Genomic DNA, 16,622 nt, shown 5'->3' with positions numbered 1-16,622 from the left:
ATTCCTAAGAGTAGTAAAGGTAATAATAAATTTAAAGTGATTAACAATGAAACAAACATAGCAGGACAGCATTATTACTTTTGAATTTATCTCACTATATTGTAATCTTCATTTATGCCGTTTACCTACGCTCCTGGACTGAGATTATCCAGGGCAGCAGTTCTTAAATGTTTTGGACTCAGGGCCTCTACTGTGACCTCCAAAGAGCTTATGTTTATGTGGGTTACACCTATGACTACTGCATTGAAATGAAAACTGAGAAATGTTTAAAAACAACAAACACAAGCTCCCTTAGCTGCCAGTGATGACGTCGTACACAAAGCATATCCTCCAGGAAACGGTATACTTGTCTGTATTATCATGAAAATTGTTCTGAGGTCATCGGGATTTCCGGGGGTCCCTAGACCATACTTTATGAGAACTGCTGCCTTAGTGTAAAAATGGGGTGCCCGGAGGCTGGCGGTCAGTAGCGTTTGATGAACGAACCACGGGAGCCTGGTGTTGTTCAGATGAGGAAACCGAGAGTTAAAGGGGCCGAAATAAGCAGCGCCAGAGCTCCACTGTACTCACGGCCGCTACTGCGGCATCCCGGCAGCCTCGGCCCTTAGCAGTTGTCCCCTCATCCGCCCCGAGGCACCCTCTTCCCTGGTCTGGTTTTTCAGGGGCCATTTCTAGAGCGCACCGCCGGGCTACCGGCGTCCCTGGTGACCGGAGACAGGCCCCACCCCGCCGCCGGTCCTCGAACTCCTGGCTGCCAGGCAACCCTGGCGCATAGCCCGGGCGTCACTGCTCCACCCCGTCAGGCTGAACCATTCCCTTCAGAGACTTTCTCAAGAGGGAAAGAGAAAAGGGAATTTGATGGAACGCCTGAAAGCTGTTCTGCTCCGTTTTCTCTCCTTAATTTGAACGAACACTTCTTTTCTTCTCCTAGCCAACTATCTCCTGAAGGGCAACGCAGCAATTAGCCTCTCCCGCCAGCATGTCCCCCCCCACCAGTCCAGGGCCGCGAGTGGTTCGGCTCGTCAGGGAGGCCGGCGGTCGGCGCGGGTTGGCTCTGAAGCGGGGGCGCGCGCCCGACGTGCGCGCAGGGGGCGGGGCCGCGCGCAGAGGGCGGGGAGGTGGGCAAGATGGCGGCTGGCGAGTGATTCTCTTCGGATCCCTACTGCCGGAGCGGAGACACCGGGGCGGGGGTCCTGCCGCCGCTACCTCCCTTCCTCCTCTCCCCGCCCCCGGAGCCTTCCTCCTTCCGTTTCCCCCTCCACCTCGGGGGGCGGGCCTGGTTCCCGGGACACCATGTCGGACTCTGAGGAGGAGAGCCAGGACCGGCAACTGAAAATCGTCGTGCTGGGCGACGGCGCCTCCGGGAAGGTCAGTCCTCGAGCAGGCCCGCCGTCCCTGGCCTGCAGGAACCCCGGCGCTCCCCGGCCTCCTCCCCGCCGCCCGGCGTCGCCTAGTTACCCCGAGCTCTCGGGCTTCTAGGCCCGGGCCCGTCTGGTTGTGTGGCCTGAGGCCAGACACGAAATGGGCGCTTGGTGAAGGCCGACGCTGTCCAGCTCCCCCTTAAAAAAAAGTCACTTCCTAACTCGCCGTCTGGATTGCGAACTCCAGCAAGACTCGGGCCAGCCTTTCAGCTTCCCGCCTCTCAGGACTGGCAGGGGTTTGCCAAGGCATCTTAGCTCCTCTTACTTGTAGTCCAGGTCACACTTGCTCCTCCCCTCCCATCCCCTTTACCGTTTCTGATGCTTCCACTGCACCGTGAACCCCCAGGAGCGTGACTCTGGGATCAGTATTTCCCGGGTGAGAATTGGGGGCTCCGCCACTTAGTCGTCGAGTCATTGGAGGGCAAATTGCTAATCAGTTTGAGCTTCATCTGTAAGATGGGTATTGAAAAGGGCCGCCGCAAAGGGAGAAATGTGAAAATACATATTAAATGTGAAAATACACATAAAACCTTTAGAGCACAGTGTCCACTCTATACACGTTAGTTGCTATTTTAGTATCATACCTGTTCATCACCTCTCTTTCCAGCTCAGCACTCGGTACAAGCAGTCAGTCAACAAGTGTTTATGGAGCTCCTGTTATGGGCAGGATGCTGAGGCTAGAGCTGCTTGCGTGACAAAAGGGATCCCTGGTCGAATGAATGAGTGCCGGCTTGAGAGTATCAGGCAGCGTCAGTCTTATTATCTACTAGGCAGCGGCTCCTACCCCAAGGTTGTGAAACTCCTGAAATGGACTAAACACTGCCCGGTGCTTGCTCTGGGGAGACGGTCCATAAGATCTCAGAGAGGTCTATGATCCCTCCACCAACAAACAAAGTGAAGAGCCTCTACCGGGATGCCTTCTTACCCATGCTTCTGTCAAAGGCGCCAACACTTTCTGGGATTATTGCTAAAGTTTATCTCCCCTCTACTCCCCTCCCTTATCCCAACCATAGTCTAAAGAAACCCAGGCTCTTATTTCCTGTTTAAGGCTTCACATTTCCCTGTTGCTGGTCGCAGTTTGGACCCTGGTTTCTCTGGTGACGACTTCTCTTTGCATCCTCCCTGGCATAGCTGCTTCTGCTTTTGGTTCTGACATTTGGCTTTCGAGATCCCCTGGGAAAGATGTAAAATTTCATATGCAAAATTTGGAGTATTTTATTGTTTTTTTCTTGTCTTCTTGGATCCTTTGTTACAGATTTTAAAGCTGAGGAAAACAATATGCTATGATTACATTTAAACTTTGGGGGAAGAAAGGAACTTCGGGTAACTTTTCTTTATAAAGTATATTAATTTTTGTATACTTAGTAAACTTTTCGAATGAATGAATTGCTGTAGATAAATCATCATTGTTTCTAACACCTTTATTCAATAAAAAGTTTGTTAGATTTTTATAGTTTCCTCATCATTTAGATTTTCTTTTGAAGGCCGTCTAAGGTTTTGGCTCTTAAATTTTACAGTATTCAATTAATAACTGTTCTTATTTCCCATTTAAAATGATAATGACAACCCATAACATAATACATTTGTAAAAGACACAAAATTGCTGGTTATCCTATATGCTATCATAATTCTTTAAACTTTTGTTCATTTTTCTAACAGTATTTATTGTACATATAGTACTCAGTGAAATTTGTTCATAATTTTGGGTCTGAGTTTTTTATTTAGCCTATCATACACGTTTTCCCTTTATTGCTAATTTAGTGTGAATAATTATGGTGTTTTATTTCTGTTTAAAATTTTTTCTGGTATAGGACAGCATAATTTTTTTCACTTCCATGTTTTTGAGTTAGTATTATCATTCTGCTTTAAAGGATAACAGTAATATTTTTTATGGTACTCTGACTTAATCTTCATCATCTTGCCTAAATAACTTATTTTAAAACTGTAACAGTTTTTTCTAATAGGAACTTCCAGACGCAGACATCTGACACCTAACCTTCTTTCATTATTCTTAAATCAAGAATTTTTTTTTCCATACCCTATTAAGTTCTCAAATACTTGGCAGCCACCAACATTCCCATTCTTTTTCCTTTATTGTTCTTTTCTTTGTGAACTCAGCCTCTCTTTCATTCTTAGTTGTATCCTGATTTAACTCTTGGCTCTTTTTTCCTAGCATTTGTTTTTCCTGCTCAATCTAACTCTGAACGTTTTTCAACACACTGACAGATGCAGTAGAGTATTGAGATGATGACTTAACAGTTTCTCCAAGAGAAATTTAGCTCCTCCCTCCAGTATCACGTGTTTCTATTTCTTTCCTTTTCTGATTCATAGTTTTTCTTTTATTACATAATATCTTAAGAGCTTTTTGAGGCAAAATATTCCTTTTTTCTGTCTTTTCAGTGTTTGTAAATGTAGTATGGTTAAAAAATGTTAGTAGAAATTTACCAAATCAAAAATGTTAGTAGAAATTTTCCAAATCAAAAAATATAAAGATTCAGATAAAAATATTTCTGATATGGGAGCTAGTTGTTCACTTAATACCTGTGATTAAGAAGGATATTTATACAGTGACTTGAGAAATTATTAAATGTGTAAAATTGCATGCAGTCTAGATAATTGAAGAGAAAGTGACCAACACTGATTCAGTTGATTCTCTGTTCAATTTTGTCTCAAGATATTGGGAGATGATATAGTAAAAACTTTAATACTCTGTATGTTCCCAGTAACCTGTATTTTTGACAGTTTATACTCGATTCCAATTGAAAATCCCAACTTTATATTTGCCTCAAAAGTGTGAAAGCAGGGCTTTCAAAATCTGGAAGTCACTTTTTCAGGAAAAGAAACTTCCTTAGAAGTTTTCTGAATACTCCTTAATATGAAAATATTGAACTCTGCAATTCTTTAAAATGAAAAATTATCTCAAATGACATTATGTGGATGTTACACATGCCTTCAGTTTCTCTTTGACCTTTAACCATCAGTGTATTAAATATTTTGAATTACCTGTAATAATATAAGTAGTGATAGTTATTTTTTTCTAGAATTCTGAACCTCGTCAAAGATGATTTTGTGGTGTAAGTTAGATAAGGTCAGTAGAGTAATATAGTGTAAATGAGAAACAAAAGTCTGTAGAAAGAAATACCTATCTTTTCAATTCTGATCTCTCAGTTTTGATATTGTTACATGTGTCAGAAATATAACAAATGTGTTTGTTGCTAGATGTCTAGCAGAATACCCTTCACATGGTAGTGCTCAACAAATACTTGGCCAATTATCTTAGAAATTTATTACAAATGCTGGGTATTTAAACACAAAAATATTTGGAGTTACGGTGTCCAAATTGTCATTTGTGTGAAAAGTATTGTTCTGTGTAAAAGGAATTTTAGATGAACTTGCTAAAAGGAATTGAAGTTTGACCAAATTTTCTTTTGCACTGTTATACTGCTTATGTCATAATGAACTGTAATCAGCTGTCTTGGAAATTTTGTCTTAGTTTTCATTATTTTAAGACTTGACATGTAATTTTAACTTTTAAAATAAAAAACAGCTATTTTCTCTTAACATAGGGAGTCTGTCTTGAAGAGCATAAAAGCTAAGTGAAGTTGCCTTTCTCTTTTTTGGAGGAAGTTTATAAATAAAAATAGTGCATTTAAAATATTTAAGAATTTGTTGAGTTATTGTTATTTAGTTGTTACTAGAATAATAATTCTTTTGCTTTGATAAGAAATGATACTTTAAAAAGAAAACTCCAGAGTTTTTGACTAAAACTTTGAGTTTCTATTTAAAAAAATGTATATCTGTTCTGGTTATAATAGCTTGTGACTTCTTGGCATTATGGTTCTTGGATGGAAAATATTCATTTTGTCTGCTTTATATTAATCTTAAAAATACCAGCTTCTTTATTTAAAAGATACATATTGTCACAGTCATTCTTTAGGGTCATTTTCTATTAACATCTTTAAAATAAAGAAAATTAGACATGATACTTTTCCTGTGGGAAAAGAAAATTTTGTAAGCAGATTTCTCCCTCCTTAATGCTTCTTATTATTAGCTGAGGGCTAAGCTACCCTTAGAATATTTAGCCTCAGAAACTGATCTAAGTTAGATAAGATCTTTAATTATGTTTTAAAATAATTCAGATCTTTATTATTGTTATTATTTTAGTTTTTTTTTTTTTTTTTTGTTGATAACTCTCAAATTCTGATTTTCAGCAAGGAAAAGGATCTTGACAAGCAGGGCATTTAAAGAGATCTAACCCATTAGTTTATTGTCCCTACTGATAGCTGCTGGCAAGTGAAATTTACCTGGTGGTGTTAAGTCACTCCCGGCCTTGTAACTGATTAGAACTGCTTAAAGTTGCTTGTTGGATTGATTGAAGTATACATGTTAAGATTGCTTAATAAGATTTAGTAGTGGTCTTATGATTACATTTCTTTAATGAATTAATTTTGACATTCTGTGCATCAATTTTTTAGACCTCCTTAGCTACATGTTTTGCTCAAGAAACTTTTGGGAAACGGTACAAACAAACTATAGGACTGGATTTCTTTCTGAGAAGGATAACATTGCCAGGTAAGAGACTAAAAAGTCTTAACGTAGAAGATTATAAAAAAATCTTACAATAAATGGCATAAGAAAGAAATGTGTAAAGTTTTAGGGCTGCTTCTACATGAAGATGTATATATTCAGTAAATTTATCTTAGGGAGGTTAACTTTCATCACTATCTGTCATGAAGGCATATTGTCCATGGGTGTGAGAAAAAGTTTATATACTCTCCCACTCCTTCCCTGTTTTTGGCTACTATACATTTTTTGAGGATAAACAATGGTTGCTTATAAAATTCTGAAAAGCTTTTAAAAAATTAAGTGCTATACATTTGTTAACAGATATTATATTAACAAAATGTGAAAAGATTGGGAAGGATTATTTTTTAAAATATTATTTTGATTTGCCTCTGCTTTAGTTTTTTGTTTAAAGTTGGAACAGAGGTATAATGTAGCTATGGAACTTCTGTGCTCTAATATGTGAATGCTGTTTTATGCAAGGCAGCATGAAATTGCTGGCATTTAATAGACCACTAAAATTTAGGGTCCCTAGGCACTCATAAAAATACAGTTTGAGCATTCAAGATGTTTCACTTCACCATGCAAAGAAACTATTTAGATGCCAGTTGCAGCACATTTTGTGGGAAATACGGGGAAATAATAACAAAGAAAGAGTGGTTTATGTTTTAAATTAGTTTCTGAACAATTGGGGCTTTAAAATGCTGTCCTTTCAATTTCAATGGTTAAATTATATGTTTAAAGTATTTTATTAAAAGCAGTTTATCTTGATTGACTTTATAAACCATCCGTCCCTCTCCTCTGTGAGGAAGCACATTTGGAGAAAACGGTTGCAAGTGTAATGTCAGATTCATGTACTGAAATGTGAGTGATATAGTGGGAAGGGGTTTAATACATTCCAATTATTATTGAAATACGTTAACCTCTCAGACACCCCATCTATCAGACAACTCCCCATGAAAGTTTTAGAGTAGCTAATGAAAACTCTTGGTAATGGAGGTATTCTTCTTATCTCCTTAGTAATATACTTTGTTATATTTTGTGATGGTTTGTATCTGGCTACCAGTGAAAAATAGATTAGGGGATATCCCATGAGAAAAAAAAGAATTTCAATTTTTCCATTACTGGGTTATTGTTCAGCAAAAGGTTTAAGGAGAAGCATATGCGTACTTTGTTTCATTTGTATTTTCTTTTAATGTATCCAAAACTGAAAACGTCATTTAAATTTTATTATTCTTCGTCTTACCAATAATCTGTGCTGCATTCAGAATTCTTAATAGCAGTCACTAGCCGAATACATACACAAATCACATAATATAGAGCCTGGAAGCTTATTTTTGCAGCAGTTTTTTTCACAGATGCCGGTTGTACGCAGAGAATCTCAATATAGTATTTTGCTGTTAGCTATTTTGTTTTGATGCTTAATTTGAAAACCACCACACCAACTTTTGTCTCATTACTTTTAATATTTCTCATTTTTTAGTTGAAAAGCTTAAATAAAGAAACAAGTACCTACTCAAATACTAAAACAAAGACTGGTTTTAGACATTTCATACAGGCGATATATGTGATGATTTCTGACCTGTAGCACAGCACTACCAATTTAAAAATTTTGATTACTTTGTAAAAAATATTTGATATTCTTGAAATCTAGATTAATAGTATAATGTTTTAGACTTACACAGTACTTAGGTTAAAAAATGACATTAGGGCATGTATACTATTAATAAATGTATATTTTCATTTTCCTAGTTAAGTTTTTATTTTGATGGAAAAGTTCCAGAAAAAAAGTTCTATTTTTTTTTTAAGGCAGTTGGTTTTATGCTACTTAACAGACTCAAACTTATGGTAGAAATTTCAGTAAGAAAAAAATATTTTAATATATTTTGTTTTTATATAATTAATAAGTATATTAAGAAATGAGGTGAATAAATTACAAGGTTTATAATTATTCTTTATATACTTTAAATTCATTATAACTGCCAAATGTAGGATCATTAATGTATCATTAGCTGAATAAAACATTACAGGTAGCTTTGTTGAATTTATAGCATAGTCAGTGAATCTAATATTTGTTAGTAGTCTAGTAAGTCCTCTGACCAGTTAGATTGTTAGGGGTGTAAACCTCCTGTCCATTTATTTACATTCTCTTCATGCAAGTTTTCAAGATCATTACTTTGCAAATACTAATCCATTTTAGTATATTTCATGATCTGGTATGCTGTATAGTCTGGATGCAACCACTGTGCAGATTTTACTGCTTAAAATAGTGTATCTGTTAGAGATTCTGCTGATAGAGCTTCTTAAGAGTCTTAGTCAAAATACTTTCAGGAAGCTTGTGGGTACAGTCCAGTAAACAGCGTTCTACTGTGAAAAAGATTTCTAAGTCTTTAGTACAAGAAGTGGGTAGACTTGTGTTTTTAGTTCCATCTTGACTATGCAGCACTTTAAGTAAGGTTAACCAAGGCACCAAGTGTACTTTTACAAGGTCACTGTTGAATCCTCTTGGTGGCTTTAATTCATACCAAAAGCAACTTACCTGTGTTTTGTCACCTCATTTATTTTATTTTTTCTTCTAGTTACATGTCGTTTCTTACAGAGGAGCAGGAATTTTGCAGCATTCTGGGTTTGGGATTAGATTTCTGACAATTTCCTTAATGTTCTATATTGGTTAGAAATTTGTATTAGATTCTTGATTTAAACAAAATTATAATATTATTTGAATATTCTTATATAGCGTTATAGGTGTGTCATCTTGAAAATATACTAGGAGAATTCATATGTTTATGCCTGCAAAAACAAAAATGAATATTGATTTGAATCATATCCTCATGCGATTTTGCTCCTCAAATAAGGAATCCACATTTTATTTTTAGTTTTATGTGTTAATAATCCTCAAATTAAAATGTGGAGTTAAAACTATATTTCTGGATATAAGAAGTAATATGAAGTTAATATCATTTGTTGAAACTGTAAAGATAGTAATTTTTTGTTAGCATTCTGTATTAGTGGACTATCAGTAATTCGCAGCTATTTTTATTTCTGAGTCACTATAATGTATATGTTTAAAAAAACAGGCAAACACTGACAACAGGGTTTATTTGGAAAGGCATGCATTTAAAAAGTATCCTCAACACATGAATATGGGAGACAATTGGATAGATAGATGATTTAGGGTCTTGATATGATTGTAGTCAGAATTTGAAAACATGTAATGAAGATCATGTTCCTGAAGTTGTAGTCAAAGTGTTCACAACACCTCATTCAGATAGTATCTGAATATCAGAACTTAAAGAAGAAAGCTTTATATTTTTTGTTGTGAGGTTAAGTAATAAGGACTATTGGCTCTGAAAAAAATGGGATTAAACACCTTTTAGTACTTATTTAGTATTGCCTAAAATCTTCCTCTGTAAAAGTTAGTATTGTTAAGCACTGTCTTTTGAAGTAGTCAAATAACTCTAAAGAGTTGTGCAAGTAAAATGAATAGCCTACTGCCTGCTTAGGGGTTTCTGAAACGATTATATATACTTCTTAGTGATGGCTAGCCCTTTCTCATCTGCTTAATTTGAGACAGCATTATAGAAGAATTATTTCAGCCTTGAATCTCAAAAAATTTAGATTTTAAGAAATTCAATTTGTATAAGTTTTGGAGACATCTTAGTCTGTGACATTTTGGTTTTTATATTCATGGGGCTTTAAGAACATTTTGGTCATTAGTGTAAGTGTAGAAAGTATGTGTCTGTGGAAATAATGATGGTGATAAAACATTAGTGCTCATTAATGCTAATGGAAGTTCCTCGTGGAAATCCTCTGCACGATGGCAGATGGAACAACCTATGTTTAAATAATGGAAAGATTGTAATACAAACTCACCAAAATTTACAAAACTGTGCTGGTTAATCAAATGTCTTTTTTTTTCAGTTGCATAGTTAAATGGTATGACTAACTGTCTCTGATTTTAGTGTTTTATGTTGGCGTATAAATTTATATCTTCATAATCTTTTTTGGAAATGAGATCATTTTTCAGTTTCTAACCTTTTATTTTATTTTCTTTTGATTTGCAAATCATTCAGAAAGTGCTAATTGAGACTCTGGAGAAAACTCCGTAATTTTATGAGGGATATCGTTTAAAATGTTCAACTAAATAGCATAGTTTGGCTTTTGTAAGCATACTCATCAGTTGCATTGAGAAGAGAGAACAGCTTATCTCATAAATTTTTGTATCAACCAAATATTTTACAAAATGCATGAAAGGATTTTAAAGATTCCCTTTTAGAATGCTTTTATAATGCTCATAGGGGAAGATGATTAGTTACACTATTTTATGAAGGCTTGGAAGTATACATAGTTTGTTTAAATGGAAATGCTTTGAACAAGTTTGAATACATTGTAATATTTAGTGATATACCTGGTATGTATCCTACATTTGTTCTGAATAGGGCTATCAAATGTGTTTCTATTTGATGGGTTAAATTTGAAAATGTAATTTTTTGGCTATGTTTGCCATATCCTAGAGTAGCTGACAATCACATTATAAAAAGATTCATTAATTTGAGCTGAAATTATGGGTGCATTTTTATGGTTTGCTATTATTCCATGAGTTTTAGAACCCATAGAGTTTAGAACCTACAACAGAATTCATATATATGATTGGATGGTTGAGTATATAAAGCTTCAGTTTTTATTTTTAAAGTACATTTCTTGCTCCATGGACATGTGTTTCATTCTATTCTCTAAGAAATTTTTTCTGAGGCGTAAGTTTATAAATTAAAGCTTACTTTGTTTTGTTTTGAAAGTGATTGTAAATATGGTTCCATGGAAATGGAGTAAAAGGATAAAACTAGATTCTCCACTATGAATTCTTTTGACATTGTTTTCACAGTTCCAAATATCATGTGAGCCTGTACATAAAGGCCAATTGAGCTCAGTTTCTTAATGTGACTTAGTATTCTGTGATACTGTGTCAGTTGTTGTATTGTTACTTAATTTTTTTGATATTCTTATTTTTATATTCATTTTTTATATTCTAGGAAACTTGAATGTTACCCTTCAAATTTGGGATATAGGAGGGCAGACAATAGGAGGCAAAATGTTGGATAAATATATCTATGGAGCACAGGTATGATATGAATTCTGATTATTCCAGTATTGAAAGTATAGCATTTACAAGCACACATGCAAATCTTCACCCAAATGCACATACACACACACATACTTTCTTTCTAACTTTTTATCTGATATGTAGAGAGAATAATTTTATGTTTGTGCTAGTCCTTTGGTTTCATTCTCTCCAAATTATGTTTGGAATGATTTGGGTGAGGGAATAGGAAAACTCTTTAACAGCTTTCGTATGGTGTTTATATTACTAGGTGTTATTGTTAGCAGTTCAATAAATGCGGTGATAAATGATATTTTGATATTTATTAGCTGGTTTGGTTATAGTGACTACTTTCAAATAAACTGAATGAAAAATACAGGGATGAAAATTTAACTTCATTTTAAGTTACAAGGACTAAAAGCATATCTATATGTCTATATTTTTGTGCAATAAATATTGATAGCTTTTCAGATTTAATAGACATGTCAATATTTTCTATCAGATAACTAAATATGACAGTGTGTCTATGAAACACGTACAATAATTTATGATAATGCTGTATTTTCAGAAGAAAATCCATGTAGAGCAAGAAAAATGAAAGTGAAAATGAAAAATGACCTGAATAATTACATAAATTTGGCCACATGAGCTTATGTTCTCCATGAGCTTATATTGATATAATTTATAAGATTTTAAATAAAGTTATTATACAAATAGAAAATATACAGGGTGGTAATATACTTTAAAAAGCTAATCATTTCTCTCTGAGCATGTTCACTGAAGAATTGTCTTTTTAATATTTGGCAGATTGCTTTTGATTAAATGACACACTTTAGAAATGCAGTAATACTATTGAAAGTAATCATCCGATGAAGTAGAGAATATGGTATATAGCCAAATATTAAGTACGTTGTGCTTACTGAGCTCTGTATGTAATACTTGTGCTATTTCTTTATTTTTGCTTTTTTTCTCTACTTTTAATTAGTGTATATCTTCTACATCATCTGGAGACATAGGAGTAGTAGTAAAAATTTTTAGTTCTTTATTAGAGTTTGGTATTTTAAGTGGGACACATATAACTTGGTTATGTGGAACCATGTTGCTCATAATAAATGATTCTATAGGATGGAGATATAGTATGTTAAGCACTGCTGTACAAAGTTTGGTTCATGTCAAGTACCATTGCCTTGATTGTGGATGAAAAGTAGATTCTGATTTATTTTATAAAATATTCAGAGAAGGACAGTATGGTTATAGAGGCTAATATGGTTCTGAATCACATATAAAGACCCCAGAGTTTTGATTTTTTGCATTGCTGATATAGAGATTTGGCTTTTTGTCTCCTGCAAAATTTTTCTGTTCACATTTATAGCATTTTCATCTGTGGTTAAGTGACTTTGATATTTTATGCATGTTCATTTTTCTCTTAAAAAATACATCTCAGAATTTTGTGTATGGCTTTTTTATTTATTTATTTATTTATTTATTTATTTATTTTTCTGTTTTAAACTGATTAAAGTGGATACTAAGCTAGATAAAACTTACTGGACAGAGATTTGTGGGAAGCCACAGTTCTTGTTTCATTCATGTGGTTGATAACATGGGAAAATAACACCCTTATCTTTGTTCTATAAAATCTGTCTATAAGGCCACATATAGGATTTTTAAGAAAATGAAGATTCGATCTAACTTCTAATGAAATTTGACTCTTGGTGTCAAATGGAATAGTCTTTTATGATTTATAGGTGCAACTAGAGTTAGTGGAGAACAGGAGGACTTTATGCATTTCAGGGTAAATAATAATATATAATTCAATTAATACATTTTTTCTTTCCTTAAAAATTAAGGGAATATTATGCCCATGTGTTGAATTCTATTAATTCTATCTTCAAATCATTTAAAATTTATTATCTAATTTATTTAAATTATTTAAGATTTATTACCATTATATAAAAATTAATATTGATGTGAAATTTGTGTATTATAAAGTTAACCATTCTAAAGTGTATAATCAGCTGTACGCAGTGGCTCATGCCTGTAATCCCAGCTAATTGGGAGGTACAGGTGGGAGGATCACTTGAGCCCAGGATTTTGAGGTTGCAGTGAGCTGTGATCACACTACTGCACTTCAGTCTGGGTGACAAGTGACACTCTCATCTTTAAAAAACAAAATAAATAAAAAATAAATTATATAATCAGTATCATTTAGTGTACTCACAGTATTTTGCAACCATTTCCTTAACTCAGTTTTTGACAGTATATATTTTATGTTATTACAAAGCTGCCTACAATCAGCAGACATTAATGAGAACATTGGTAGACATTTCAAGAATTTCCATCGTTTTTGAAAGTCCGTAAGTTTAGTAAAATGTCTTCATTATTTTTTAAGGTACTTTATTTCTTGGGAGAAAGTGAATGTTATATTTCTTAGACCTTGTTGTATAAGGTTTCTATCTTGAAGGTACATATTGACTTTTTTCTCTCTTGGTAGTGAGTTTTATTGTTTTCACTTTACGATTGCTGTGACTCTTATAATCATGTACTGTGTTTTTATTAAACAACAATGTACAGTATTTCTGAGAAATTCATGAATCTTTCTATGAAATTGCCTGACAAAACTGGGAATTCTGAGATGATGAAATGAATTGTTAAAAATAGATGATAGGGCATGGTGGCAGGCACCTGTAGTCCTTGATACTTGAGAGACTGATATGGGAGGATCACGTGAGCCCAGGAGTTTGGGGACTGGAGTGAGCTATGATCATGCCATTCTACTCCAGCCTGGGTGAAAAAGCGAGACTCAGTTTATAAAGAAAAAAAAAAAAAGGATGATAATATAATAACTTTTTTCTGCTTTCCAGAGATTCCAAATAAATGCTGTGTTAAGTACATAAAGTCATTGACCAGTGGTCTATTTTGTTAAACTATTTTTAAATTCTATATCCAGGCTAGAGAGGCTATGACTCATTATTTACTACTATAAATTGGAGAAAATGTTACTTTTCAAAACCAGTGATTTCAAAAACATCCTAATAACATTTTAATAAACTCAATAATTTTATATAATAATATAATTATTTTTCAAAGTAGATCTATATTGCTTCTGGAGTTATAGATGCTTTATAGTACCTATCTCATGAGTACTTTGGATTTTGGTATACTACAGGACAGAAATCTTCCACAGAAATGTTGAGACAAGCTTTTTCAGGATGTCGGTTTAATGTGTTATTTAGGGTTTTGTTTTAGGTTCTCTAACTTCTGTATTGTATACAGAAAGAATTATACATGTCTGGGTCATTAAACTAATCAATCTGTTTCTTTAAAGCATTTCTTAACATCTGCATAGAAGCTTGTTTGTAGGCTGGGAGTTAACTTGGACCCAAATAAAAACGATTATTTTACCCTCTTCACTCCCCTTACCCACAGCAACATTTAAACGTTAGCAGTAGCCTGTTGAAAGTGTTAGTGAAAACTAAATTGAATTGACACCCCAAAAAGAATTAGTGAGGTATTTTGACAAGAACTAGTTCTAAGAATTGAAATATGTCCCAGTTAAATTCCCAGATTTTAAATTAACTTAAAAATTTCTAGGAGTCTTTAGAAAGATGTTATAGGCGATTTTTCATAGTGGTTAAGAGCAAACACACAGTACATAGTGTTTAGTGCCCTGTAACCTGTGGCTAACAGAGGCTAATAACAAACCTCAGAGAAGGACTGGATGTTTCATTTTTGTAGCTCTTTCTGTCCTGGAATCTAAGTGGTTTGCAAACACTGACCCACTGAGCATAAACTCAATGAAGTGTAGTCACTTGTGAGGTAGAACATAACCACTATTATGCACCAGTGGCCCCACACAGATGAGCCTGCTTTTTAAGTACCAACAAAAGGATTTGGTGCCTACATGACAGCTAGGGAGAGAGTGCATCTTAAAACTGGACTCTGCAAGACCTTCTGCTCTCTTTTGCTGTAAGTTTTTTAGTTGGATATTTACCAACTTATAACATGTTTGTGCACTTTCTTTGCGTGTTTCTTACAGGTTATACTTATAAAGCAAGATATATGTTGTTATGGCTATTATATAATCTGTATGATTTAATTCATTTCTATATATAACTAAAAAACTAAAGCAGATTATTTGTCTTGCATATAAGGGAGAACACAAATAACCTGCATTTTGGGAATGGGAGAACCTTTCATTTTTTGAGAACGTTAAACAGTAACAGTGTGTGTACTGTGTTTAGCACATGTTACACTGAAGAACTATATCTATGCAATGCTTTACAAGACTGTTACTTGGTAGGCACCAGTGTTTGTTCTTTCAAAACTTCTGTCAAGGCCAGGTCAGTGGGTTATAATCCCAGTGCTTTAGAGGGCCAAGGCAGGATAATTTCTTAAAGTCAGGAGCATGAGACCAGCCTAAGCAACATAGTGAGACCCATTCTCTACAAAAAATTTAAAAAAATTAGCTGGTCACTGTGGTATACGCTTGTAGTCCTAACTACTAGAGAGTCTGAGATGGGAGGATTATTTGAGCCCAGGAGTTCAAGGCTGCAGTGAGCCATGACTGCATTCCAGCCTGGGGAACAGAGCAAGACCCCATCTCTTAAAAAAAAAAAAAATTGCTGTCAGTTATTACCTTGAAAATGGTATCCATTTGATTTACTCTCTCATCATGCTTATTAGATATGGTGGTAAGTGAAATAGATGAAAGCAAACTACTATATGAACTAACATTATATAATATTTGCTAAAAATCTTGATGTTTACAAAATACTATGGATGGTAGTATTTTCTTGGAATCGAAGTTGGAGGAAGGCAGTTAAGGCATAAAATGAAGGAAACTGTTGTTGAAGAGGGATTTATAAAACTTGAAATCTGATTTCCAAAGGTCATGTAGAAGATTTGGGAAGAACAGCAGCTGAAAGGTAAATTTGGAAGTGGAAGGAAAGGATGGTGTGGGGTTGAAGACATAGGAGAGAGAGAAATGTCAGATATGTGGTTGATAACAAAAGTTATCTGGGACATGAGACATGACAGTGGATTTAGATGACCGTAAGATTGCCAAGTAGGCCGGGCGTGGTGGCTCAAGCCTGTAATCCCAGCACTTTGGGAGGCCGAGGTGGGTGGATCACAAGGTCAGGAGATCGAGACCATCCTGGCTAACACGGTGAAACCCCGTCTCTACTAAAAAAAATACAAAACAATTAGCCAGGCGTGGTGGCGGGCACCTGTAGTCCCAGCTACTCGGAAGGCTGAGGCAGGAGGATGGCGTGAACCCGGGAGGAGGAGCTTGCAGTGAGCCAAGATCGCGCCACTGCACTCCAGCCTGGGGACACAGAAAGATCCCGTCTCAAAAAAATAAATAAAATTAAAAAAAAAAAAAAAAAAGAAAAAATGGAATTACAAGATTGCCAAGAAAATTAGATCCAGAAGTTCCCAAGCAGGCTGCAAGATGTATTCCATGTTTGAGGGAGTTGTACTTTCTTTTTTTTTTTTTCTTTTTCTTTTTTTTTTTTTATTATACATTAAGTTCTAGGGTA

The 16,622-nt window shown here is 35.1% G+C and overlaps 1 protein-coding gene across 3 annotated transcripts in view; it reads left to right on the top strand.

Moving 5' to 3' along the window:
• Window positions 1-1,084: 1,084 nt before the first annotated feature.
• RAB28 (RAB28, member RAS oncogene family) overlaps window positions 1,085-16,622 on the top strand; it is a 126,962-nt gene continuing 111,424 nt past the window's right edge. For all 3 annotated transcript variants that reach the window (XM_017892784.1, XM_017892785.1, XM_017892786.1), the window contains exons 1-3: window positions 1,085-1,368; window positions 5,897-5,993; window positions 11,015-11,103. In XM_017892784.1, coding sequence (XP_017748273.1) covers window positions 1,294-1,368; window positions 5,897-5,993; window positions 11,015-11,103 — 261 coding nt within the window. In that variant the 5' untranslated portion in view covers window positions 1,085-1,293. The remainder of the gene's footprint in view (window positions 1,369-5,896; window positions 5,994-11,014; window positions 11,104-16,622) is intronic.

This window comes from Rhinopithecus bieti, unplaced genomic scaffold, assembly GCF_001698545.2.
Source record: "Rhinopithecus bieti isolate Rb0 unplaced genomic scaffold, ASM169854v2 scaffold_21626, whole genome shotgun sequence".
NCBI classification, from domain to species: domain Eukaryota; kingdom Metazoa; phylum Chordata; class Mammalia; order Primates; family Cercopithecidae; genus Rhinopithecus; species Rhinopithecus bieti.
The sequence above is the reverse complement of the archived record's forward strand: the minus strand, read 5'-3'. Positions and strand labels throughout refer to the sequence as shown.